The sequence below is a fragment of the Phalacrocorax carbo genome, chromosome 2 (genome assembly GCF_963921805.1).
Source record: "Phalacrocorax carbo chromosome 2, bPhaCar2.1, whole genome shotgun sequence".
NCBI lineage: Eukaryota > Metazoa > Chordata > Aves > Suliformes > Phalacrocoracidae > Phalacrocorax > Phalacrocorax carbo.
The window spans coordinates 167,810,178-167,836,853 of NC_087514.1; the positions used below are offsets into that span (position 1 = coordinate 167,810,178).

The following is a 26,676-nucleotide window of genomic DNA, read 5'->3' on the forward strand; positions in this document are numbered from 1 at the left end:
AGGCGCTGGGAGGCGCTGGGACGGACTGGGGACGCGCTGGGAGGCGCTGGGACGGACTGGGGACGCGCTGGGAGGCGCTGGGGACACGCTGGGAGGCGCTGGGACGGACTGGGGACGCGCTGGGAGGCGCTGGGAGGCGCTGGGACGGACTGGGGACGCGCTGGGAGGCGCTGGGAGGCGCTGGGACGGACTGGGGACGCGCTGGGAGGCGCTGGGAGGCGCTGGGACGGACTGGGGACGCGCTGGGAGGCGCTGGGAGGCGCTGGGACGGACTGGGGACGCGCTGGGAGGCGCTGGGAGGCGCTGGGACGGACTGGGGACGCGCTGGGAGGCGCTGGGAGGCGCTGGGACGGACTGGGGACGCGCTGGGAGGCGCTGGGCCGCCGTGGGGCGGGCGGGCGGGGCGGGGCGGTGCCGCGCGCGGGCCGCCAGGGGTCGCTGCGCCGCGGCGCTGAGGGCAGCGGCCGCCATGTCCCGCTGGGGCCCCGCGCAGGTACGGGGGGGGGGGTGGGGGGGGCCCTGGGCACCGGGCGAGGGGTGAGGGTGGGGGCAGCGGCACCGCCACCGGAGCCGGGCCGCGCCATGGGAGGGGCGGGCGGGCACCGGGCGGGGGACGGGGCGGGCCGGCCGGCCCTGACCGCCCCCTCCCCCCGCCCCCGCAGCACGATGGCGAGTGGGGGCCCGAGGCCTGGCAGCCGCCGCCGCCGCCCCCCGGCGGGGCCGAGCCGGCCGCCGTGCCCGAGATCTCGCTGTGGACGGTGGTGGCGGCGGTGCAGGCGGTGGAGCGCAGGGTGGAGTCGCAGGCCCTGCGGCTGCTGAGCCTGGAGGGCCGGGCCGAGACGGCCGAGCGGAAGGTGACCGGGCTGGAGAAGGCGGTGCTGGACGTCGGGAGCCGGCTGGAGCGCGGCTGGGCCGCCCTGGCCGCGCTGCTGCGGGAGAACAGCCGCCGCCTGCGGCACGTCGAGCGGCAGCTCCAGCACCGCGGAGACCCCGCGCCGGGCATCGCCGGAGGCGGCGGCGAGCCCCAGGTAACGGGACGTGAGCAGGTGACGGGGATGAGCCCCGGGTAACGGGACGTGAGCAGGTGACGGGGAGGAGCCCCGGGTAACGGGACGTGAGCGGGTGACGGGGATGAGCCCCGGGTAACGGGACGTGAGCAGGTGACGGGGAGGAGCCCCGGGTAACGGGACGTGAGCAGGTGACGGGGAGGAGCCCCGGGTAACGGGACGTGAGCAGGTGACGGGGACGAGCCCCGGGTAACGGGACGTGAGCAGGTGACGGGGAGGAGCCCCGGGTAACGGGACGTGAGCAGGTGACGGGGACGAGCCCCGGGTAACGGGACGTGAGCAGGTGACGGGGAGGAGCCCCGGGTAACGGGACGTGAGCAGGTGACGGGGAGGAGCCCCGGGTAACGGGACGTGAGCAGGTGACGGGGAGGAGCCCCGGGTAATGGGACGTGAGCAGGTGACGGGGAGGAGCCCCGGGTAACGGGACGTGAGCAGGGTGACGGGGAGGAGCCCCGGGTAACGGGACGTGAGCAGGTGACGGGGACGAGCCCCGGGTAACGGGACGTGAGCAGGTGACGGGGACGAGCCCCAATAACGGGACGTGAGCAGGTGACGGGGAGGAGCCCCGGGTAACGGGACGTGAGCAGGTGACGGGGAGGAGCCCCGGGTAACGGGACGTGAGCAGGTGACGGGGACGAGCCCCGGGTAACGGGACGTGAGCAGGTGACGGGGAGGAGCCCCGGGTAACGGGACGTGAGCAGGTGACGGGGAGGAGCCCCGGGTAATGGGACGTGAGCAGGTGACGGGGAGGAGCCCCGGGTAACGGGACGTGAGCAGGGTGACGGGGAGGAGCCCCGGGTAACGGGACGTGAGCAGGTGACGGGGACGAGCCCCGGGTAACGGGACGTGAGCAGGTGACGGGGACGAGCCCCAATAACGGGACGTGAGCAGGTGACGGGGAGGAGCCCCGGGTAACGGGACGTGAGCAGGTGACGGGGACGAGCCCCAATAACGGGACGTGAGCAGGTGACGGGGACGAGCCCCGGGTAACGGGACGTGAGCAGGTGACGGGGACGAGCCCCGGGTAACGGGACGTGAGCGGGTGACGGGGACGAGCCCCAATAACGGGACGTGAGCAGGTGACGGGGACGAGCCCCGGGTAACGGGACGTGAGCAGGTGACGGGGACGAGCCCCAATAACGGGACGTGAGCAGGTGACGGGGACGAGCCCCGGGTAACGGGACGTGAGCAAGTGACGGGGACGAGCCCAAATAACGGGACGTGAGCAGGTGACGGGGACGAGCCCCGGGTAACGGGACGTGAGCAGGTGACGGGGAGGAGCCCCGGGTAACGGGACGTGAGCAGGTGACGGGGACGAGCCCCGGGTAACGGGACGTGAGCAGGTGACGGGGACGAGCCCCGGGTAACGGGACGTGAGCAGGTGACGGGGAGGAGCCCCAATAACGGGACGTGAGCAGGGGACGGGGACGAGCCCCGGGTAACGGGACGTGAGCAGGTGACGGGGACGAGCCCCGGGTAACGGGACGTGAGCAGGTGACGGGGAGGAGCCCCAATAACGGGACGTGAGCAGGTGACGGGGACGAGCCCCGGGTACCGGGACGTGAGCAGGTGACGGGGACGAGCCCCAATAACGGGACGTGAGCAGGTGACGGGGACGAGCCCCAATAACGGGACGTGAGCAGGTGACGGGGAGGAGCCCCAGGTAACGGGACGTGAGCAGGTGACGGGGAGGAGCCCCGGGTAACGGGACGTGAGCAGGTGACGGGGAGGAGCCCCGGGTAACGGGACGTGAGCAGGTGACGGGGAGGAGCCCCAATAACGGGACGTGAGCAGGTGACGGGGACGAGCCCCGGGTAACGGGACGTGAGCAGGTGACGGGGACGAGCCCCAATAACGGGACGTGAGCAGGTGACGGGGACGAGCCCCAGGTAACGGGACGTGAGCAGGTGACGGGGACGAGCCCCGGGTAACGGGACGTGAGCAGGTGACGGGGAGGAGCCCCAATAACGGGACGTGAGCGGGTGACGGGGACGAGCCCCGGGTAACGGGACGTGAGCAGGTGACGGGGAGGAGCCCCGGGTAACGGGACGTGAGCGGGTGACGGGGACGAGCCCCGGGTAACGGGACGTGAGCAGGTGACGGGGACGAGCCCCAATAACGGGACGTGAGCAGGTGACGGGGACGAGCCCCGGGTAACGGGACGTGAGCAGGTGACGGGGACGAGCCCCGGGTAACGGGACGTGAGCAGGTGACGGGGACGAGCCCCGGGTAACGGGACGTGAGCAGGTGACGGGGAGGAGCCCCAATAACGGGACGTGAGCAGGTGACGGGGACGAGCCCCGGGTAACGGGACGTGAGCAGGTGACGGGGACGAGCCCCAATAACGGGACGTGAGCAGGTGACGGGGACGAGCCCCAATAACGGGACGTGAGCAGGTGACGGGGAGGAGCCCCGGGTAACGGGACGTGAGCAGGTGACGGGGAGGAGCCCCGGGTACCGGGACGTGAGCAGGTTACGGGGAGGAGCCCCAATAACGGGACGTGAGCAGGTGACGGTGACGAGCCCCGGGTAACGGGACGTGAGCAGGTGACGGGGACGAGTCCCGGGTAACGGGACGTGAGCAGGTGACGGGGACGAGCCCCGGGTAACGGGACGTGAGCAGGTGACGGGGACGAGTCCCGGGTAACGGGACGTGAGCAGGTGACGGGGACGAGCCCCGGGTAACGGGACGTGAGCAGGTGACGGGGAGGAGCCCCAATAACGGGACGTGAGCAGGTGACGGGGACGAGCCCCGGGTAACGGGACGTGAGCAGGTGACGGGGACGAGCCCCAATAACGGGACGTGAGCAGGGTGACGGGGACGAGCCCCGGGTAACGGGATGTGAGCAGGTGACGGGGAGGAGCCCCAATAACGGGACGTGAGCAGGTGACGGGGAGGAGCCCCGGGTAACGGGACGTGAGCAGGTGACGGGGAGGAGCCCCGGGTAACGGGACGTGAGCAGGGGGACAGGGACGAGCCCCGGGTAACAGGACGTGAGCAGGTGACGGGGACGAGCCCCGGGTAACGGGACGTGAGCAGGTGACGGGGACGAGCCCCGGGTAACGGGACGTGAGCGGGTGACAGGGACGAGCCCCGGGTAACGGGACGTGAGCAGGTAACGGGGACGAGCCCCAATAACGGGACGTGAGCAGGTGACGGGGACGAGCCCCAATAACGGGACGTGAGCAGGTGACGGGGACGAGCCCCGGGTAACGGGACGTGAGCAGGGGGACGGGGACGAGCCCCGGGTAACGGGACGTGAGCAGGGTGACCGGGACGAGCCCCGGGTAACGGGACGTGGGCAGGTGACGGGGAGGAGCCCCGGGTAACGGGACGTGAGCAGGGGGACGGCGATGAGCCCCGGGTAACGGGACGTGAGCAGGTGACGGGGAGGAGCCCCGGGTAACGGGACGTGAGCAGGTGACGGGGACGAGCCCCAATAACGGGACGTGAGCAGGTGACGGGGACGAGCCCCGGGTAACGGGACGTGAGCGGGTGACGGGGACAAGCCCCAATAACGGGACGTGAGCAGGTGACGGGGAGGAGCCCCGGGTAACGGGACGTGAGCAGGTGACGGGGACGAGCCCCAGGTAACGGGACGTGAGCAGGTGACGGGGACGAGCCCCGGGTAACGGGACGTGAGCAGGTGACGGGGAGAAGCCCCGGGGTAACGGGACGTGAGCAGGGTGATGGGGAGAAGCCCCGGGGTAACGGGACGTGAGCAGGGTGATGGGGACGAGCCCCAGTAACGGGACGTGAGCAGGGTGACGGGGACGAGCCCTGGGTAACGGGACGTGAGCAGGGTGACGGGGACGAGCCCCGGGTAACGGGACGTGAGCAGGTGACGGGGACGAGCCCCGGGTAACGGGACGTGCGCAGGGGGACGGGGACGAGCCCCAATAACGGGACGTGAGCAGGGTGATGGGGACGAGCCCCGGGTACCGGGACATGAGCAGGTGACGGGGAGGAGCCCCAATAACGGGACGTGAGCAGGTGACGGGGACGAGCCCCAGTAACGGGACGTGAGCAGGGTGACGGGGACGAGCCCTGGGTAACGGGACGTGAGCAGGGTGACGGGGACGAGCCCCGGGTAACGGGACGTGAGCAGGTGACGGGGACGAGCCCCGGGTAACGGGACGTGAGCAGGTGACGGGGACGAGCCCCAATAACGGGACGTGAGCAGGTGACGGGGAGGAGCCCCGGGTAACGGGACGTGAGCAGGGTGACGGGGAGGAGCCCCGGGGTAACGGGACGTGAGCAGGGTGATGGGGACGAGCCCCAGTAACGGGACGTGAGCAGGGTGACGGGGACGAGCCCCGGGTACCGGGACGTGAGCAGGTGACGGGGAGGAGCCCCAATAACGGGACGTGAGCAGGTGACGGGGAGGAGCCCCAATAACGGGACGTGAGCAGGTGACGGGGACGAGCCCCGGGTAACGGGACGTGAGCAGGTGACGGGGACGAGCCCCGGGTAACGGGACGTGAGCAGGGTGATGGGGACGAGCCCCGGGTAACGGGACGTGAGCAGGGTGATGGGGACGAGCCCCGGGTCACGGGACGTGAGCAGGTGATGGGGACGAGCCCCGGGTAACGGGACGTGAGCAGGTGACGGGGACGAGCCCCAGGTAACGGGACGTGAGCAGGTGACGGGGACGAGCCCCGGGTAACGGGACGTGAGCAGGTGACGGGGACGAGCCCCAATAACGGGACGTGAGCAGGGTGACGGGGAGGAGCCCCGGGTAACGGGACGTGAGCGGGTGACGGGGACGAGCCCCGGGTAACGGGACGTGAGCAGGTGACGGGGACGAGCCCCGGGTAACGGGACGTGAGCAGGTGACGGGGAGGAGCCCCAATAACGGGACGTGAGCAGGTGACGGGGACGAGCCCCGGGTAACGGGACGTGAGCAGGTGACGGGGACGAGCCCCAATAACGGGACGTGAGCAGGTGACGGGGACGAGCCCCAATAACGGGACGTGAGCAGGTGACGGGGAGGAGCCCCGGGTAACGGGACGTGAGCAGGTGACGGGGAGGAGCCCCGGGTACCGGGACGTGAGCAGGTTACGGGGAGGAGCCCCAATAACGGGACGTGAGCAGGTGACGGTGACGAGCCCCGGGTAACGGGACGTGAGCAGGTGACGGGGACGAGTCCCGGGTAACGGGACGTGAGCAGGTGACGGGGACGAGCCCCGGGTAACGGGACGTGAGCAGGTGACGGGGACGAGTCCCGGGTAACGGGACGTGAGCAGGTGACGGGGACGAGCCCCGGGTAACGGGACGTGAGCAGGTGACGGGGAGGAGCCCCAATAACGGGACGTGAGCAGGTGACGGGGACGAGCCCCGGGTAACGGGACGTGAGCAGGTGACGGGGACGAGCCCCAATAACGGGACGTGAGCAGGGTGACGGGGACGAGCCCCGGGTAACGGGACGTGAGCGGGTGACAGGGACGAGCCCCGGGTAACGGGACGTGAGCAGGTAACGGGGACGAGCCCCAATAACGGGACGTGAGCAGGTGACGGGGACGAGCCCCAATAACGGGACGTGAGCAGGTGACGGGGACGAGCCCCGGGTAACGGGACGTGAGCAGGGGGACGGGGACGAGCCCCGGGTAACGGGACGTGAGCAGGGTGACCGGGACGAGCCCCGGGTAACGGGACGTGGGCAGGTGACGGGGAGGAGCCCCGGGTAACGGGACGTGAGCAGGGGGACGGCGATGAGCCCCGGGTAACGGGACGTGAGCAGGTGACGGGGAGGAGCCCCAATAACGGGACGTGAGCAGGTGACGGGGAGGAGCCCCGGGTAACGGGACGTGAGCAGGTGACGGGGAGGAGCCCCGGGTAACGGGACGTGAGCAGGGGGACAGGGACGAGCCCCGGGTAACAGGACGTGAGCAGGTGACGGGGACGAGCCCCGGGTAACGGGACGTGAGCAGGTGACGGGGACGAGCCCCGGGTAACGGGACGTGAGCGGGTGACAGGGACGAGCCCCGGGTAACGGGACGTGTGCAGGTAACGGGGACGAGCCCCAATAACGGGACGTGAGCAGGTGACGGGGACGAGCCCCAATAACGGGACGTGAGCAGGTGACGGGGACGAGCCCCGGGTAACGGGACGTGAGCAGGGGGACGGGGACGAGCCCCGGGTAACGGGACGTGAGCAGGGTGACCGGGACGAGCCCCGGGTAACGGGACGTGGGCAGGTGACGGGGAGGAGCCCCGGGTAACGGGACGTGAGCAGGGGGACGGCGATGAGCCCCGGGTAACGGGACGTGAGCAGGTGACGGGGAGGAGCCCCGGGTAACGGGACGTGAGCAGGTGACGGGGACGAGCCCCAATAACGGGACGTGAGCAGGTGACGGGGACGAGCCCCGGGTAACGGGACGTGAGCGGGTGACGGGGACAAGCCCCAATAACGGGACGTGAGCAGGTGACGGGGAGGAGCCCCGGGTAACGGGACGTGAGCAGGTGACGGGGACGAGCCCCAGGTAACGGGACGTGAGCAGGTGACGGGGACGAGCCCCGGGTAACGGGACGTGAGCAGGTGACGGGGAGAAGCCCCGGGGTAACGGGACGTGAGCAGGGTGATGGGGAGAAGCCCCGGGGTAACGGGACGTGAGCAGGGTGATGGGGACGAGCCCCAGTAACGGGACGTGAGCAGGGTGACGGGGACGAGCCCTGGGTAACGGGACGTGAGCAGGGTGACGGGGACGAGCCCCGGGTAACGGGACGTGAGCAGGTGACGGGGACGAGCCCCGGGTAACGGGACGTGCGCAGGGGGACGGGGACGAGCCCCAATAACGGGACGTGAGCAGGGTGATGGGGACGAGCCCCGGGTACCGGGACATGAGCAGGTGACGGGGAGGAGCCCCAATAACGGGACGTGAGCAGGTGACGGGGACGAGCCCCAGTAACGGGACGTGAGCAGGGTGACGGGGACGAGCCCTGGGTAACGGGACGTGAGCAGGGTGACGGGGACGAGCCCCGGGTAACGGGACGTGAGCAGGTGACGGGGACGAGCCCCGGGTAACGGGACGTGAGCAGGTGACGGGGACGAGCCCCAATAACGGGACGTGAGCAGGTGACGGGGAGGAGCCCCGGGTAACGGGACGTGAGCAGGGTGACGGGGAGGAGCCCCGGGGTAACGGGACGTGAGCAGGGTGATGGGGACGAGCCCCAGTAACGGGACGTGAGCAGGGTGACGGGGACGAGCCCCGGGTAGCGGGACGTGAGCAGGTGACGGGGAGGAGCCCCAATAACGGGACGTGAGCAGGTGACGGGGAGGAGCCCCAATAACGGGACGTGAGCAGGTGACGGGGACGAGCCCCGGGTAACGGGACGTGAGCAGGTGACGGGGACGAGCCCCGGGTAACGGGACGTGAGCAGGGTGATGGGGACGAGCCCCGGGTAACGGGACGTGAGCAGGGTGATGGGGACGAGCCCCGGGTCACGGGACGTGAGCAGGTGATGGGGACGAGCCCCGGGTAACGGGACGTGAGCAGGTGACGGGGACGAGCCCCAGGTAACGGGACGTGAGCAGGTGACGGGGACGAGCCCCGGGTAACGGGACGTGAGCAGGTGACGGGGACGAGCCCCAATAACGGGACGTGAGCAGGGTGACGGGGAGGAGCCCCGGGTAACGGGACGTGAGCAGGTGACGGGGACGAGCCCCAGTAACGGGACGTGAGCAGGTGACGGGGACGAGCCCCAGTAAAGGGACGTGAGCAGGTGACGGGGAGGAGCCCCGGGTAACGGGACGTGAGCGGGTGACGGGGACGAGCCCCGGGTAACGGGACGTGAGCAGGTGACGGGGACGAGCCCCAATAACGGGACGTGAGCAGGTGACGGGGAGGAGCCCCGGGTAACGGGACGTGAGCAGGGTGACGGGGAGGAGCCCCGGGGTAACGGGACGTGAGCAGGGTGATGGGGACGAGCCCCAGTAACGGGACGTGAGCAGGGTGACGGGGACGAGCCCCGGGTACCGGGACGTGAGCAGGTGACGGGGAGGAGCCCCAATAACGGGACGTGAGCAGGTGACGGGGAGGAGCCCCAATAACGGGACGTGAGCAGGTGACGGGGACGAGCCCCGGGTAACGGGACGTGAGCAGGTGACGGGGACGAGCCCCGGGTAACGGGACGTGAGCAGGGTGATGGGGACGAGCCCCGGGTAACGGGACGTGAGCAGGGTGATGGGGACGAGCCCCGGGTCACGGGACGTGAGCAGGTGATGGGGACGAGCCCCGGGTAACGGGACGTGAGCAGGTGACGGGGACGAGCCCCAGGTAACGGGACGTGAGCAGGTGACGGGGACGAGCCCCGGGTAACGGGACGTGAGCAGGTGACGGGGACGAGCCCCAATAACGGGACGTGAGCAGGGTGACGGGGAGGAGCCCCGGGTAACGGGACGTGAGCAGGTGACGGGGACGAGCCCCAGTAACGGGACGTGAGCAGGTGACGGGGACGAGCCCCAGTAACGGGACGTGAGCAGGTGACGGGGAGGAGCCCCGGGTAACGGGACGTGAGCGGGTGACGGGGACGAGCCCCGGGTAACGGGACGTGAGCGGGTGACGGGGACGAGCCCCGGGTAACGGGACGTGCGCAGGTGACGGGGACGAGCCCCGGGTAACGGGACGTGCGCAGGTGACGGGGACGAGCCCCGGGTAACGGGACGTGAGCGGGTGACGGGGACGAGCCCCAATAACGGGACGTGAGCGGGTGACGGGGACGAGCCCCAATAACGGGACGTGAGCAGGGTGACGGGGACGAGCCCCGGGTAACGGGACGTGAGCGGGTGACGGGGACGAGCCCCGGGTAACGGGACGTGAGCAGGGTGACGGGGACGAGCCCCGGGTACCGGGACGTGAGCAGGTGACGGGGACGAGCCCCGGGTAACGGGACGTGCGCAGGGGGACGGGGACGAGCCCCGGGTAACGGGACGTGAGCAGGTGACGGGGACGAGCCCCAATAACGGGACGTGAGCAGGTGACGGGGACGAGCCCCAATAACGGGACGTGAGCAGGGTGACGGGGAGGAGCCCCGGGTAACGGGACGTGAGCAGGTGACGGGGAGGAGCCCCGGGTAACGGGACGTGAGCAGGTGACGGGGACGAGCCCCAATAACGGGACGTGAGCAGGTGACGGGGACGAGCCCCGGGTAATGGGACGTGAGCAGGTGACGGGGACGAGCCCCGGGTAACGGGACATGAGCAGGGGGACGGGGATGAGCCCCGGGTAACGGGACGTGAGCAGGTGACGGGGACGAGCCCCGGGTAACGGGACGTGAGCAGGGGGACGGGGACGAGCCCCGGGTAACGGGACGTGAGCGGGTGACGGGGAGGAGCCCCGGGGTAACGGGACGTGAGCAGGTGACGGGGACGAGCCCCGGGTAACGGGACGTGAGCAGGTGACGGGGAGGAGCCCCAATAACGGGACGTGAGCAGGTGACGGGGACGAGCCCCGGGTAACGGGACGTGAGCAGGGTGACGGGGACGAGCCCCGGGTACCGGGACGTGAGCAGGTGACGGGGACGAGACCCGGGTAACGGGACGTGCGCAGGGGGACGGGGACGAGCCCCGGGTAACGGGACGTGAGCAGGTGACGGGGACGAGCCCCAATAACGGGACGTGAGCAGGTGACGGGGACGAGCCCCAATAAAGGGACGTGAGCAGGGTGACGGGGAGGAGCCCCGGGTAACGGGACGTGAGCAGGTGACGGGGAGGAGCCCCGGGTAACGGGACGTGAGCAGGTGACGGGGACGAGCCCCAATAACGGGACGTGAGCAGGTGACGGGGACGAGCCCCGGGTAATGGGACGTGAGCAGGTGACGGGGACGAGCCCCGGGTAACGGGACATGAGCAGGGGGACGGGGACGAGCCCCAGGTAGCGGGACGTGAGCAGGGGGACGGGGACGAGCCCCGGGTAACGGGACGTGAGCAGGGGGACGGGGACGAGCCCCGGGTAACGGGACGTGAGCAGGGGGACGGGGACGAGCCCCGGGTAACGGGACGTGAGCGGGTGACGGGGAGGAGCCCCGGGGTAACGGGACGTGAGCAGGTGACGGGGACGAGCCCCGGGTAACGGGACGTGAGCAGGTGACGGGGACGAGCCCCGGGGTAACGGGACGTGAGCAGGTGACGGGGAGGAGCCTCAATAACGGGACGTGAGCAGGTGACGGGGACGAGCCCCAGGTAACGGGACGAGAGCAGGTGATGGGGATGAGCCCTGCGTAACGGGACGTGAGCAGGTGACGGGGAGGAGCCCCGGGGTAACGGGACGTGAGCAGGTGACGGGGAGGAGCCCCGGGTAACGGGACATGAGCAGGTGACGGGGACGAGCCCCGGGTAACGGGACATGAGCAGGGTGATGGGGACGAGCCCCAGGTAACGGGACGTGAGCAGGTGACGGGGAGGAGCCCCGGGTAACGGGACGTGAGCAGGTGACGGGGACGAGCCCCGGGTAACGGGACGTGAGCAGGTGACGGGGACGAGCCCCGGGTAACGGGACGTGAGCAGGTGACGGGGACGAGCCCGGGTAACGGGACGTGAGCAGGTGACGGGGACGAGCCCCGGGTAACGGGACGTGAGCAGGTGACGGGGACGAGCCCCGGGTAACGGGACGTGAGCAGGGTGACGGCGACGAGCCCCGGGTACCGGGACGTGAGCAGGTAACGGGGAGGAGCCCCGGGTACCGGGACGTGAGCAGGTGACGGGGACGAGCCCCGGGTAACGGGACGTGAGCAGATGACGGGGAGGAGCCCCGGGTAACGGGACGTGAGCAGGGTGACGGGGACGAGCCCCGGGTAACGGGACGTGAGCAGGTGACGGGGACGAGCCCCGGGTAACGGGACGTGAGCAGGGGGACGGGGACGAGCCCCAATAATGGGACGTGAGCAGGCTGATGGGGACGAGCCCCGGGTACCGGGACGTGAGCAGGTGACGGGGACGAGCCCCGGGTAACGGGACGTGAGCAGGTGACGGGGACGAGCCCCGGGTAACGGGACGTGCGCAGGGGGACGGGGACGAGCCCCAGGTAACGGGACGTGAGCAGGTGACGGGGACGAGCCCCGGGTAACGGGACGTGAGCAGGTGACGGGGACGAGCCCCAATAACGGGACGTGAGCAGGTGACGGGGACGAGCCCCAATAACGGGACGTGAGCAGGTGAAGGGGAGGAGCCCCGGGTACCGGGACGTGAGCAGGTGACGGGGACGAGCCCCAATAACGGGACGTGAGCAGGTGACGGGGAGGAGCCCCAATAACGGGACGTGAGCAGGGTGACGGGGACGAGCCCCGGGTAACGGGACGTGAGCAGGTGACAGGGAGGAGCCCCAATAACGGGACGTGAGCAGGGTGACGGGGACGAGCCCCAATAACGGGACGTGAGCAGGTGACGGGGAGGAGCCCCAATAACGGGACGTGAGCAGGTGAAGGGGAGGAGCCCCGGGTACCGGGACGTGAGCAGGTGACGGGGACGAGCCCCAATAACGGGACGTGAGCAGGTGACGGGGAGGAGCCCCAATAACGGGACGTGAGCAGGTGAAGGGGAGGAGCCCCGGGTAACGGGATGTGAGCAGGTGACGGGGACGAGCCCCAATAACGGGACGTGAGCAGGTGACGGGGAGGAGCCCCGGGTAACGGGACGTGAGCAGGTGACGGGGACGAGCCCCGGGTAACGGGACGTGAGCAGGTGACGGGGACGAGCCCCGGGTAACGGGACGTGAGCAGGGGGACGGGGACGAGCCCCGGGTAACGGGACATGAGCAGGTGACGGGGACGAGCCCCGGGTAACGGGACGTGAGCAGGTGACGGGGAGGAGCCCCAATAACGGGACGTGAGCAGGGTGACGGGGACGAGCCCCGGGTAACGGGACGTGAGCAGGGTGACGGGGACGAGCCCCGGGTAACGGGACGTGAGCAGGTGACGGGGACGAGCCCCGGGTAACGGGACGTGAGCAGGTGACCGGGACGAGCCCCAATAACGGGACGTGAGCAGGTGACGGGGACGAGCCCCGGGTAACGGGACGTGAGCGGGTGACGGGGACGAGCCCCAATAACGGGACGTGAGCAGGTGACGGGGACGAGCCCCGGGTAACGGGACGTGAGCAGGGTGACGGGGACGAGCCCCGGGTACCGGGACGTGAGCAGGTGACGGGGACGAGCCCCGGGTAACGGGACGTGAGCAGGTGACGGGGAGGAGCCCCGGGTAATGGGACGTGAGCAGGTGACGGGGACGAGCCCCGGGTAACGGGACATGAGCAGGGGGACGGGGACGAGCCCCAGGTAGCGGGACGTGTGCAGGTGACGGGGACGAGCCCCGGGTAGCGGGACGTGAGCAGGTGACGGGGACGAGCCCCGGGTAACGGGACGTGAGCAGGTGACGGGGACGAGCCCCGGGTAACGGGACGTGAGCAGGTGACGGGGACGAGCCCCGGGTAACGGGACATGAGCAGGGGGACGGGGACGAGCCCCAGGTAGCGGGACGTGAGCAGGTGACGGGGACGAGCCCCGGGTAGCGGGACGTGAGCAGGTGACGGGGACGAGCCCCGGGTAACGGGACGTGAGCGGGTGACGGGGACGAGCCCCGGGTAACGGGACGTGAGCGGGTGACGGGGAGGAGCCCCGGGTAACGGGACGTGAGCAGGTGACGGGGACGAGCCCCAATAACGGGACGTGAGCAGGGTGACGGGGACGAGCCCCGGGTAACGGGACGTGAGCAGGTAACGGGGACGAGCCCCGGGTAACGGGACGTGAGCAGGTGACGGCGACGAGCCCCAATAACGGGACGTGAGCAGGGGGACGGGGACGACCCCTGTGTAACGGGACGTGAGCAGGGTGACGGGGACGAGCCCCGGGTAACGGGACGTGAGCAGGTGACGGCGACGAGCCCCAATAACGGGACGTGAGCAGGGGGACGGGGACGACCCCTGTGTAACGGGACGTGAGCAGGGTGACGGGGACGAGCCCCGGGTAACGGGACGTGAGCAGGTGACGGGGACGAGCCCCGGGTAACGGGACGTGAGCAGGTGACGGGGAGGAGCCCCGGGTAACGGGACGTGAGCAGGTGACCGGGACGAGCCCCAATAACGGGACGTGAGCAGGTGACGGGGACGAGCCCCGGGTAATGGGATGTGAGCAGGGTGACGGGGACGAGCCCCGGGTAACGGGACGTGAGCAGGTGACGGGGCCGAGCCCCGGGTAACGGGACGTGAGCAGGTGACGGGGAGGAGCCCCGGGTAACGGGACGTGAGCAGGGTGACGGGGACGAGCCCCGGGTACCGGGACGTGAGCAGGTGACGGGGACGAGCCCCGGGTAACGGGACGTGAGCAGGTGACGGGGACGAGCCCCGGGTAACGGGACGTGAGCAGGGTGACGGGGACGAGCCCCGGGTAACGGGACGTGAGCAGGGTGACGGGGACGAGCCCCGGGTAACGGGACGTGAGCAGGGTGACGGGGACGAGCCCCGGGTAACGGGACGTGAGCGGGTGACGGGGACGAGCCCCAATAACGGGACATGAGCAGGGTGATGGGGACGAGCCCCAATAACGGGATGTGAGCAGGGTGACGGGGACGAGCCCCGGGTAACGGGACGTGAGCAGGTGACGGGGACGAGCCCCGGGTAACGGGACGTGAGCAGGTGACGGGGACGAGCCCCGGGTAACGGCACGTGAGCGGGTGACGGGGAGGAGCCCCGGGTAACGGGACGTGAGCGGGTGACGGGGACGAGCCCCGGATACCGGGACGTGAGCGGGTGACGGGGACGAGCCCCGGGTAACGGGACTTGAGCAGGTGACGGGGACGAGCCCCGGGTAACGGGACATGAGCAGGTGACGGGGAGGAGCCCCGGGTAACGGGACGTGAGCAGGTGACGGGGACGAGCCCCGGATACCGGGACGTGAGCGGGTGACGGGGACGAGCCCCGGGTAACGGGACGTGAGCGGGTGACGGGGACGAGCCCCAATAACGGGACGTGAGCGGGTGACGGGGACGAGCCCCAATAACGGGACGTGAGCAGGTGACGGGGACGAGCCCCAATAACGGGACGTGAGCAGGTGACGGGGACGAGCCCGGGGTAACGGGACGTGAGCAGGTGACGGGGACGAGCCCCAATAACGGGACGTGAGCAGGGTGACGGGGACGAGCCCCGGGTACCGGGACGTGAGCAGGTGACGGGGACGAGCCCCGGGTACCGGGACGTGAGCGGGTGACGGGGACGAGCCCCGGGTAACGGGACGTGAGCAGGTGACGGCGACGAGCCCCGGGTAACGGGACGTGAGCAGGTGACGGGGAGGAGCCCCGGGTAACGGGACATGAGCAGGTGACGGGGAGGAGCCCCGGGTAACGGGACGTGAGCTGGTGACGGGGACGAGCCCCGGATACCGGGACGTGAGCGGGTGACGGGGACGAGCCCCGGGTAACGGGACGTGAGCGGGTGACGGGGACGAGCCCCAATAACGGGACGTGAGCAGGTGACGGGGACGAGCCCCGGGTAACGGGACGTGAGCAGGTGACGGGGAGGAGCCCCGGGTAACGGGACATGAGCAGGTGACGGGGACGAGCCCCGGGTAACGGGACGTGAGCAGGTGACGGGGAGGAGCCCCGGGTAACGGGACGTGAGCAGGTGACCGGGACGAGCCCCAATAACGGGACGTGAGCAGGTGACGGGGACGAGCCCCGGGTAATGGGATGTGAGCAGGGTGACGGGGACGAGCCCCGGGTAACGGGACGTGAGCAGGTGACGGGGCCGAGCCCCGGGTAACGGGACGTGAGCAGGTGACGGGGAGGAGCCCCGGGTAACGGGACGTGAGCAGGGTGACGGGGACGAGCCCCGGGTACCGGGACGTGAGCAGGTGACGGGGACGAGCCCCGGGTAACGGGACGTGAGCAGGGTGACGGGGACGAGCCCCGGGTAACGGGACGTGAGCAGGTGACGGGGACGAGCCCCGGGTAACGGGACGTGAGCAGGTGACGGGGACGAGCCCCGGGTAACGGGACGTGAGCAGGGTGACGGGGACGAGCCCCGGGTAACGGGACGTGAGCAGGTGACGGGGACGAGCCCCGGGTAACGGCACGTGAGCGGGTGACGGGGAGGAGCCCCGGATACCGGGACGTGAGCGGGTGACGGGGACGAGCCCCGGGTAACGGGACGTGAGCGGGTGACGGGGACGAGCCCCGGGTAACGGGACGTGAGCAGGTGACGGGGAGGAGCCCCGGGTAACGGGACGTGAGCAGGTGACGGGGAGGAGCCCCGGATACCGGGACGTGAGCGCGTGACGGGGACGAGCCCCGGATACCGGGACGTGAGCGGGTGACGGGGACGAGCCCCGGGTAACGGGACGTGAGCGGGTGACGGGGACGAGCCCCAATAACGGGACGTGAGCAGGTGACGGGGACGAGCCCCAATAACGGGACGTGAGCAGGTGACGGGGACGAGCCCCGGGTACCGGGACGTGAGCAGGTGACGGGGACGAGCCCCGGGTACCGGGACGTGAGCAGGTGACGGGGACGAGCCCCAATAACGGGACGTGAGCAGGGTGACGGGGACGAGCCCCGGGTACCGGGACGTGAGCGGGTGACGGGGACGAGCCCCGGGTAACGGGACGTGAGCAGGTGACGGGGACGAGCCCCGGGTAACGGGACGTGAGCAGGTGACGGGGAGGAGCCCCGGGTAACGGGACATGAGCAGGTGACGGGGAGGAGCCCCGGGTAACGGGACGTGAGCAGGTGACGGGGACGAGCCCCGGATACCAGGACGTGAGCGGGTGACGGGGACGAGCCCCAATAACGGGACGTGAGCAGGTGACGGGGACGAGCCCCAATAACGGGACGTGAGCAGGTGACGGGGACGAGCCCCGGGTAACGGGACGTGAGCAGGGTGACGGGGACGAGCCCCGGGTACCGGGACGTGAGCAGGGTGACGGGGACGAGCCCCGGGTAACGGGACGTGAGCAGGTGACGGGGACGAGCCCCGGGTAACGGGACGTGAGCGGGTGACGGGGACGAGCCCCGGATACCGGGACGTGAGCGGGTGACGGGGACGAGCCCCGGGTAACGGGACGTGAGCAGGTGACGGGGACGAGCCCCGGGTAACGGGACGTGAGCAGGTGACGGGGACGAGCCCCGGGTAACGGGACGTGAGCAGGTGACGGGGAGGAGCCCCGGGTAACGGGACATGAGCAGGTGACGGGGAGGAGCCCCGGGTAACGGGACGTGAGCGGGTGACCGGGACGAGCCCCAATAACGGGACGTGAGCAGGTGACGGGGACGAGCCCCGGGTAATGGGATGTGAGCAGGGTGACGGGGACGAGCCCCGGGTAACGGGACGTGAGCAGGTGACGGGGCCGAGCCCCGGGTAACGGGACGTGAGCAGGTGACGGGGAGGAGCCCCAGTAATGGGACGTGAGCAGGTGACGGGGACGAGCCCCGGGTAACGGGACGTGAGCAGGTGACGGGGACGAGCCCCGGGTAACGGGACGTGAGCAGGGTGACGGGGACGAGCCCCGGGTAACGGGACGTGAGCGGGTGACGGGGACGAGCCCCAATAACGGGACATGAGCAGGTGACGGGGACGAGCCCCGGGTAACGGGACGTGAGCAGGGTGACGGGGAGGAGCCCCGGGTACCGGGACGTGAGCAGGGTGACGGGGACGAGCCCCAATAACGGGACGTGAGCGGGTGACGGGGACGAGCCCCGGGTAACAGGACGTGAGCAGGTGACGGGGACGAGCCCCGGGTAACGGGACGTGAGCAGGTGACGGGGACGAGCCCCGGGTAACGGCACGTGAGCGGGTGACGGGGAGGAGCCCCGGGTAACGGGACGTGAGCGGGTGACGGGGACGAGCCCCGGATACCGGGACGTGAGCGGGTGACGGGGACGAGCCCCGGATACCGGGACGTGAGCGGGTGACGGGGACGAGCCCCGGGTAACGGGACTTGAGCAGGTGACGGGGACGAGCCCCGGGTAACGGGACATGAGCAGGTGACGGGGAGGAGCCCCGGGTAACGGGACGTGAGCAGGTGACGGGGACGAGCCCCGGGTAACGGGACGTGAGCGGGTGACGGGGACGAGCCCCAATAACGGGACGTGAGCGGGTGACGGGGACGAGCCCCAATAACGGGACGTGAGCAGGTGACGGGGACGAGCCCCAATAACGGGACGTGAGCAGGTGACGGGGACGAGCCCGGGGTAACGGGACGTGAGCAGGTGACGGGGACGAGCCCCGGATACCAGGACGTGAGCGGGTGACGGGGACGAGCCCCAATAACGGGACGTGAGCAGGTGACGGGGACGAGCCCCGGGTACCGGGACGTGAGCGGGTGACGGGGACGAGCCCCGGGTAACGGGACGTGAGCAGGTGACGGCGACGAGCCCCGGGTAACGGGACGTGAGCAGGTGACGGGGAGGAGCCCCGGGTAACGGGACATGAGCAGGTGACGGGGAGGAGCCCCGGGTAACGGGACGTGAGCAGGTGACGGGGAGGAGCCCCGGGTAACGGGACATGAGCAGGTGACGGGGAGGAGCCCTGGGTAACGGGACGTGAGCTGGTGACGGGGACGAGCCCCGGATACCGGGACGTGAGCGGGTGACGGGGACGAGCCCCGGGTAACGGGACGTGAGCGGGTGACGGGGACGAGCCCCAATAACGGGACGTGAGCAGGTGACGGGGACGAGCCCCGGGTAACGGGACGTGAGCAGGTGACGGGGAGGAGCCCCGGGTAACGGGACATGAGCAGGTGACGGGGACGAGCCCCGGGTAACGGGACGTGAGCAGGTGACGGGGAGGAGCCCCGGGTAACGGGACGTGAGCAGGTGACGGGGAGGAGCCCCGGGTAACGGGACGTGAGCAGGTGACGGGGACGAGCCCCGGGTAACGGGACGTGAGCAGGGTGACGGGGACGAGCCCCGGGTAACGGGACGTGAGCAGGTGACGGGGACGAGCCCCGGGTAACGGGACGTGAGCAGGTGACGGGGACGAGCCCCGGGTAACGGGACGTGAGCAGGGTGACGGGGACGAGCCCCGGGTAACGGGACGTGAGCAGGTGACGGGGACGAGCCCCGGGTAACGGCACGTGAGCGGGTGACGGGGAGGAGCCCCGGATACCGGGACGTGAGCGGGTGACGGGGACGAGCCCCGGGTAACGGGACGTGAGCGGGTGACGGGGACGAGCCCCGGGTAACGGGACGTGAGCAGGTGACGGGGAGGAGCCCCGGATACCGGGACGTGAGCGGGTGACGGGGACGAGCCCCGGATACCGGGACGTGAGCGGGTGACGGGGACGAGCCCCGGGTAACGGGACGTGAGCGGGTGACGGGGACGAGCCCCAATAACGGGACGTGAGTAGGTGACGGGGACGAGCCCCAATAACGGGACGTGAGCAGGTGACGGGGACGAGCCCCGGGTAATGGGACGTGAGCGGGTGACGGGGACGAGCCCCGGGTACCGGGACGTGAGCAGGTGACGGGGACGAGCCCCAATAACGGGACGTGAGCAGGGTGACGGGGACGAGCCCCGGGTAACGGGACGTGAGCGGGTGACGGGGACGAGCCCCGGGTAACGGGACGTGAGCAGGTGACGGGGACGAGCCCCGGGTAACGGGACGTGAGCAGGTGACGGGGAGGAGCCCCGGGTAACGGGACATGAGCAGGTGACGGGGAGGAGCCCCGGGTAACGGGACGTGAGCAGGTGACGGGGACGAGCCCCGGATACCAGGACGTGAGCGGGTGACGGGGACGAGCCCCAATAACGGGACGTGAGCAGGTGACGGGGACGAGCCCCAATAACGGGACGTGAGCAGGTGACGGGGACGAGCCCCGGGTACCGGGACGTGAGCAGGTGACGGGGACGAGCCCCGGGTACCGGGACGTGAGCAGGTGACGGGGACGAGCCCCGGGTACCGGGACGTGAGCAGGGTGACGGGGACGAGCCCCGGGTAACGGGACGTGAGCAGGTGACGGGGACGAGCCCCGGGTAACGGCACGTGAGCGGGTGACGGGGAGGAGCCCCGGGTAACGGGACTTGAGCGGGTGACGGGGACGAGCCCCGGATACCGGGACGTGAGCGGGTGACGGGGACGAGCCCCGGGTAACGGGACGTGAGCAGGTGACGGGGACGAGCCCCGGGTAACGGGACGTGAGCAGGTGACGGGGACGAGCCCCGGGTAACGGGACGTGAGCAGGTGACGGGGAGGAGCCCCGGGTAACGGGACATGAGCAGGTGACGGGGAGGAGCCCCGGGTAACGGGACGTGAGCAGGTGACGGGGACGAGCCCCGGATACCGGGACGTGAGCAGGTGACGGGGACGAGCCCCGGATACCGGGACGTGAGCGGGTGACGGGGACGAGCCCCGGGTAACGGGACGTGAGCGGGTGACGGGGACGAGCCCCAATAACGGGACGTGAGCAGGTGACGGGGAGGAGCCCCAATAACGGGACGTGAGCAGGTGACGGGGAGGAGCCCCAATAACGGGACGTGAGCAGGTGACGGGGACGAGCCCCGGGTAACGGGACGTGAGCAGGTGACGGGGACGAGCCCCAATAACGGGACGTGAGCAGGGTGACGGGGACGAGCCCCGGGTAACGGGACGTGAGCAGGTGACGGGGACGAGCCCCGGGTAACGGGACGTGAGCAGGTGACGGGGACGAGGCCCGGGTACCGGGACGTGAGCAGGGGGACGGGGACGAGCCCCGGGTAACGGGACGTGAGCGGGTGACGGGGACGAGCCCCGGGTAACGGGACGTGAGCAGGTGACGGGGAGGAGCCCCGGGTAACGGGACGTGAGCAGGTGACCGGGAGGAGCCCCGGGATACCGGGACGTGAGCAGGTGACGGGGAGGAGCCCCGGGTAACGGGACGTGAGCAGGTGACGGGGACGAGCCCCAGTAACGGGACGTGAGCAGGTGACGGGGATGAGCCCCGGGTAACGGGACGTGAGCAGGTGACGGGGACGAGCCCCAATAACGGGACGTGAGCAGGTGACGGGGAGGAGCCCCGGGTAACGGGACGTGAGCAGGTGACGGGGACGAGCCCCGGGTAACGGGACGTGAGCAGGGTGACGGGGACGAGCCCCGGATAACGGGACGTGAGCAGGGGGACGGGGACGAGCCCCAATAACGGGACGTGAGCAGGGTGACGGGGACGAGCCCCAATAACGGGACGTGAGCAGGTGACGGGGACGAGCCCCAATAACGGGACGTGAGCAGGTGACGGGGACGAGCCCCAGTAACGGGACGTGAGCAGGGTGACGGGGACGAGCCCCAATAACGGGACGTGAGCAGGTGACGGGGACGAGCCCCGGGTAACGGGACGTGAGCAGGTGACGGGGAGGAGCCCCAATAACGGGACGTGAGCGGGTGACGGGGAGGAGCCCCGGGTACCGGGACGTGAGCAGGTGACGGGCAGGAGCCCCGGGTAACGGGACGTGAGCAGGTGACGGGGACGAGCCCCGGGTAACGGGACGTGAGCAGGTGACGGGGACGAGCCCCGGGTACCGGGACGTGAGCTGGTGACGGGGACGAGCCCCGGGTAACGGGACGTGAGCAGGGTGACGGGGACGAGCCCCGGGTAACGGGACGTGAGCAGGTGACGGGGACGAGCCCCAATAACGGGACGTGAGCAGGGTGACGGGGACGAGCCCCAATAACGGGACGTGAGCAGGTGACGGGGACGAGCCCCAGGTACCGGGACGTGAGCAGGTGACGGGGACGAGCCCCGGGTACCGGGACGTGAGCAGGTGACGGGGACGAGCCCCGGGTAACGGGACGTGAGCAGGTGACGGGGAGGAGCCCCGGGTAACGGGACGTGAGCAGGTGACGGGGACGAGCCCCGGGTAACGGGACGTGAGCAGGTGACGGGGACGAGCCCCAATAACGGGACTTGAGCAGGTGACGGGGACGAGAACCGGGTAACGGGACGTGAGCAGGTGACGGGGACGAGCCCCGGGTACCGGGACATGAGCAGGGGGACGGGGACGAGCCCCGGGTAACGGGACGTGAGCAGGTGACGGGGACGAGAACCGGGTAACGGGACGTGAGCAGGTGACGGGGGGAGCCCCGGGTAACGGGACGTGAGCAGGTGATGGGGACGAGCCCTGGGTAACGGGACGTGAGCAGGTGACGGGGAGGAGCCCCGGGTAACGGGACGTGAGCAGGTGACGGGGACGAGCCCCGGGTACCGGGACGTGAGCAGGGGGACGGGGACGAGCCCCGGGTAACGGGACGTGAGCGGGTGACGGGGACGAGCCCCGGGTACCGGGACGTGAGCAGGGGGACGGGGACGAGCCCCGGGTAACGGGACGTGAGCAGGTGACGGGGAGGAGCCCCGGGTAACGGGACGTGAGCAGGTGACGGGGACGAGCCCCGGGTAACGGGACGTGAGCGGGTGACGGGGACGAGCCCCGGGTAACGGGACGTGAGCGGGTGACGGGGACGAGCCCCGGGTAACGGGACGTGAGCAGGTGACGGGGAGGAGCCCCGGGTAACGGGACGTGAGCAGGTGACGGGGAGGAGCCCCGGGTAACGGGACGTGAGCAGGTGACGGGGAGGAGCCCCGGGTAACGGGACGTGAGCAGGTGACGGGGACGAGCCCCGGGTAACGGGACGTGAGCAGGTGACGGGGACGAGCCCCAATAACGGGACGTGAGCAGGTGACGGGGAGGAGCCCCGGGTAACGGGACGTGAGCAGGTGACGGCGACGAGCCCCAATAACGGGACGTGAGCAGGGTGACGGGGACGAGCCCCGGGTAACGGGACGTGAGCAGGTGACGGGGACGAGCCCCGGGTACCGGGACGTGAGCAGGGTGACGGGGACGAGCCCCGGGTAACGGGACGTGAGCAGGTGACGGGGAGGAGCCCCGGGTAACGGGACGTGAGCAGGTGACGGGGACGAGCCCCGGGTAATGGGACGTGAGCAGGTGACGGGGACGAGCCCCAATAACGGGACGTGAGCAGGTGACGGGGACGAGCCCCGGGTAACGGGATGTGAGCAGGTGACGGGGACGAGCCCCAATAACGGGACGTGAGCAGGTGACGGGGACGAGCCCCGGGTAACGGGACGTGAGCGGGTGACGGGGACGAGCCCCAATAACGGGACGTGAGCAGGTGACGGGGACGAGCCCCGGGTAACGGGACGTGAGCGGGTGACGGGGACGAGCCCCAGTAACGGGACGTGAGCAGGTGACGGGGACGAGCCCCGGGTAACGGGACGTGAGCAGGTGACGGGGACGAGCCCCAATAACGGGACGTGAGCAGGTGACGGGGATGAGCCCCGGGTAACGGGACGTGAGCAGGTGACGGGGACGAGCCCCAATAACGGGACGTGAGCAGGTGACGGGGACGAGCCCCGGGTAACGGGACGTGAGCAGGGTGACGGGGACGAGCCCCGGGTAACGGGACGTGAGCGGGTGACGGGGACGAGCCCCAGTAACGGGACATGAGCGGGTGACGGGGACGAGCCCCGGGTAACGGGACGTGAGCGGGTGACAGGGAGGAGCCCCGGGTAACGGGACGTGAGCAGGTGACGGGGACGAGCCCCAATAACGGGACGTGAGCAGGTGACGGGGACGAGCCCCGGGTAACGGGACGTGAGCAGGTGACGGGGACGAGCCCCAATAACGGGACGTGAGCAGGTGACGGGGACGAGCCCCGGGTAACGGGACGTGAGCAGGTGACGGGGACGAGCCCCGGGTAACGGGACGTGAGCAGGTGACGGGGACGAGCCCCGGGTAACGGGACGTGAGCAGGGTGACGGGGAGGAGCCCCGGGTAACGGGACGTGAGCAGGTGACGGGGACGAGCCCCGGGTAACGGGACGTGAGCAGGTGACGGGGACGAGCCCCGGGTAACGGGACGTGAGCAGGTGACGGGGAGGAGCCCCGGGTAACGGGACGTGAGCAGGTGACGGGGACGAGCCCCAATAACGGGACGTGAGCAGGGGACGGGGACGAGCCCCGGGTAACAGGACGTGAGCAGGTGACGGGGACGAGCCCCGGGTAACGGGACGTGAGCAGGGTGACGGGGACGAGCCCCGGGTAACGGGACGTGAGCAGGTGACGGGGACGAGCCCCAATAACGGGACGTGAGCAGGTGACGGTGACGAGCCCCGGGTAACGGGACGTGAGCAGGTGACGGGGACGAGCCCCAGTAACGGGACGTGAGCTGGTGACGGGGAGGAGCCCCGGGTAACGGGACGTGAGCAGGTGACGGGGACGAGCCCCAATAACGGGACGTGAGCAGGTGACGGGGAGAAGCCCCAATAACGGGACGTGCGCAGGGGGACGGGGATGAGCCCCGGGTAACGGGACGTGAGCAGGTGACGGGGACGAGCCCCGGGTAACGGGACGTGAGCAGGTGACGGGGACGAGCCCCAATAACGGGACGTGAGCAGGGGGACGGGGAGGAGCCCCGGGTAACAGGATGTGAGCAGGTGACGGGGACGAGCCCCGGGTAACGGGACGTGAGCAGGTGACGGGGACGAGCCCCGGGTACCGGGACGTGAGCAGGTGACGGGGACGAGCCCCGGGTAGCGGGACGTGAGCAGGTGACGGGGACGAGCCCCAATAACGGGACGTGAGCAGGTGACGGGGACGAGCCCCGGGTAACGGGACGTGAACAGGTGACGGGGACGAGCCCCAATAACGGGACGTGAGCAGGTGACGGGGACGAGCCCCGGGTAACGGGACGTGAGCAGGTGACGGGGACGAGCCCCAATAACGGGACGTGAGCAGGTGACGGGGACGAGCCCCGGGTAACGGGACGTGAGCAGATGACGGGGACGAGCCCCGGGTAACGGGACGTGAGCAGGTGACGGGGACGAGCCCCGGGTACCGGGACGTGAGCAGGTGACGGGGACGAGCCCCGGGTAGCGGGACGTGAGCAGGTGACGGGGACGAGCCCCAATAACGGGACGTGAGCAGGTGACGGGGAGGAGCCCCGGGTAACGGGACGTGAGCAGGGTGACGGGGAGGAGCCCCGGGTAACGGGACGTGAGCAGGGGGACGGGGACGAGCCCCGGGTAACGGGACGTGAGCAGGTGACGGGGACGAGCCCCGGGTAACGGGACGTGAGCGGGTGACGGGGAGGAGCCCCGGGTAACGGGACGTGAGCAGGTGACGGGGAGGAGCCCCGGGTAACGGGACGTGAGCGGGTGAAGGGGAGGAGCCCCGGGTAACGGGACGTGAGCAGGTGACGGGGACGAGCCCCGGGTAACGGGACATGAGCAGGTGACGGGGACGAGCCCCGGGTAACGGGACGTGAGCAGGTGACGGGGACGAGCCCCAATAACGGGACGTGAGCAGGGTGACGGGGACGAGCCCCGGGTAACGGGACGTGAGCAGGTGACGGGGAGGAGCCCCGGGTAACGGGACGTGAGCAGGTGACGGGGACGAGCCCCAATAACGGGACGTGAGCAGGTGACGGGGAGGAGCCCCGGGTAACGGGACGTGAGCAGGTGATGGGGACGAGCCCCGGGTAACGGGACGTGAGCAGGTGACGGGGACGAGCCCCAATAACGGGACGTGAGCAGGTGACGGGGAGGAGCCCCGGGTAACGGGACGTGAGCAGGTGACGGGGACGAGCCCCAATAACGGGACGTGAGCAGGTGACGGGGACGAGCCCCGGGTAACGGGACGTGAGCAGGGTGATGGGGACGAGCCCCGGGTAACGGGACGTGAGCAGGGTGACGGCGACGAGCCCCGGGTAACGGGACGTGAGCAGGTGACGGGGAGGAGCCCCGGGTAACGGGACGTGAGCAGGTGACGGGGACGAGCCCCGGGTAACGGGACGTGAGCAGGTGACGGGGACGAGCCCCGGGTAACGGGATGTGAGCAGGTGACGGGGACGAGCCCCGGGTAACGGGACGTGAGCAGGGTGACGGGGACGAGCCCCGGGTAACGGGATGTGAGCAGGTGACGGGGACGAGCCCCGGGTAACGGGACGTGAGCAGGGTGACAGGGACGAGGCCCGGGTAACGGGACGTGAGCGGGTGACGGGGACGAGCCCCAATAACGGGACGTGAGCAGGTGACGGGGAGGAGCCCCGGGTAATGGGACGTGAGCAGGTGACGGGGACGAGCCCCGGGTAATTGGGATGTGTCCATGGTGATGAGGATCAGACCCATGTAATGGAGTTGTGACCAGGGTGACCTGGATGTGCCCTGTCTAACGCGGATGTGTGCTGGGTCACGAGGTTGTGGCCAGGATGACGGACGGGGACATTGCCAGGGTAGCAGGGACATGAGCAGGGTGACGGGGATGATCCCTGGGTAATGGGGGTGAGCCCAAGGTAAGGGGGACATGACCAAGGGGACGGGGATGAGCCCACAGTGACGAACAGGGATGTGCCCAGGGTGACAGGGATGTGCCGGAGGTGACAGGGATGTGCCCAATACCCAGGGCTTGTCCCCGTTATCTTGAGCTCGTCCCCATCACCTCGGGCGTTTTCAGCTTTGTTGGGTCTTACCGGTCGCCTCACCAGTGGGACGGTGGCTTCCCACCCGTCCTGCCCCCGCACAGGGGGGTTAGCGCTCACGAGTGACCCTCGCTCTGCCGTTTTGAAGTTGTTCCCCGGGCTGAAGCCGCGACACGGCTCCTTTCCCTACGAGCTCCGGCCCCGTGCTGGGTTGCAACGCAG

General features: G+C 70.1%; 1 protein-coding gene across 1 annotated transcript in view; it reads left to right on the forward strand.

Moving 5' to 3' along the window:
• Positions 1-389: 389 nt before the first annotated feature.
• Positions 390-26,676, forward strand: part of LOC135312163 (zinc finger protein 777-like) — a 30,110-nt gene continuing 3,823 nt past the window's right edge. The window contains exons 1-2 of the mRNA XM_064445256.1: positions 390-493; positions 663-1,028. Of these exons, the coding sequence (XP_064301326.1) occupies positions 470-493; positions 663-1,028 (390 nt within the window). The 5' untranslated portion in view covers positions 390-469. The remainder of the gene's footprint in view (positions 494-662; positions 1,029-26,676) is intronic.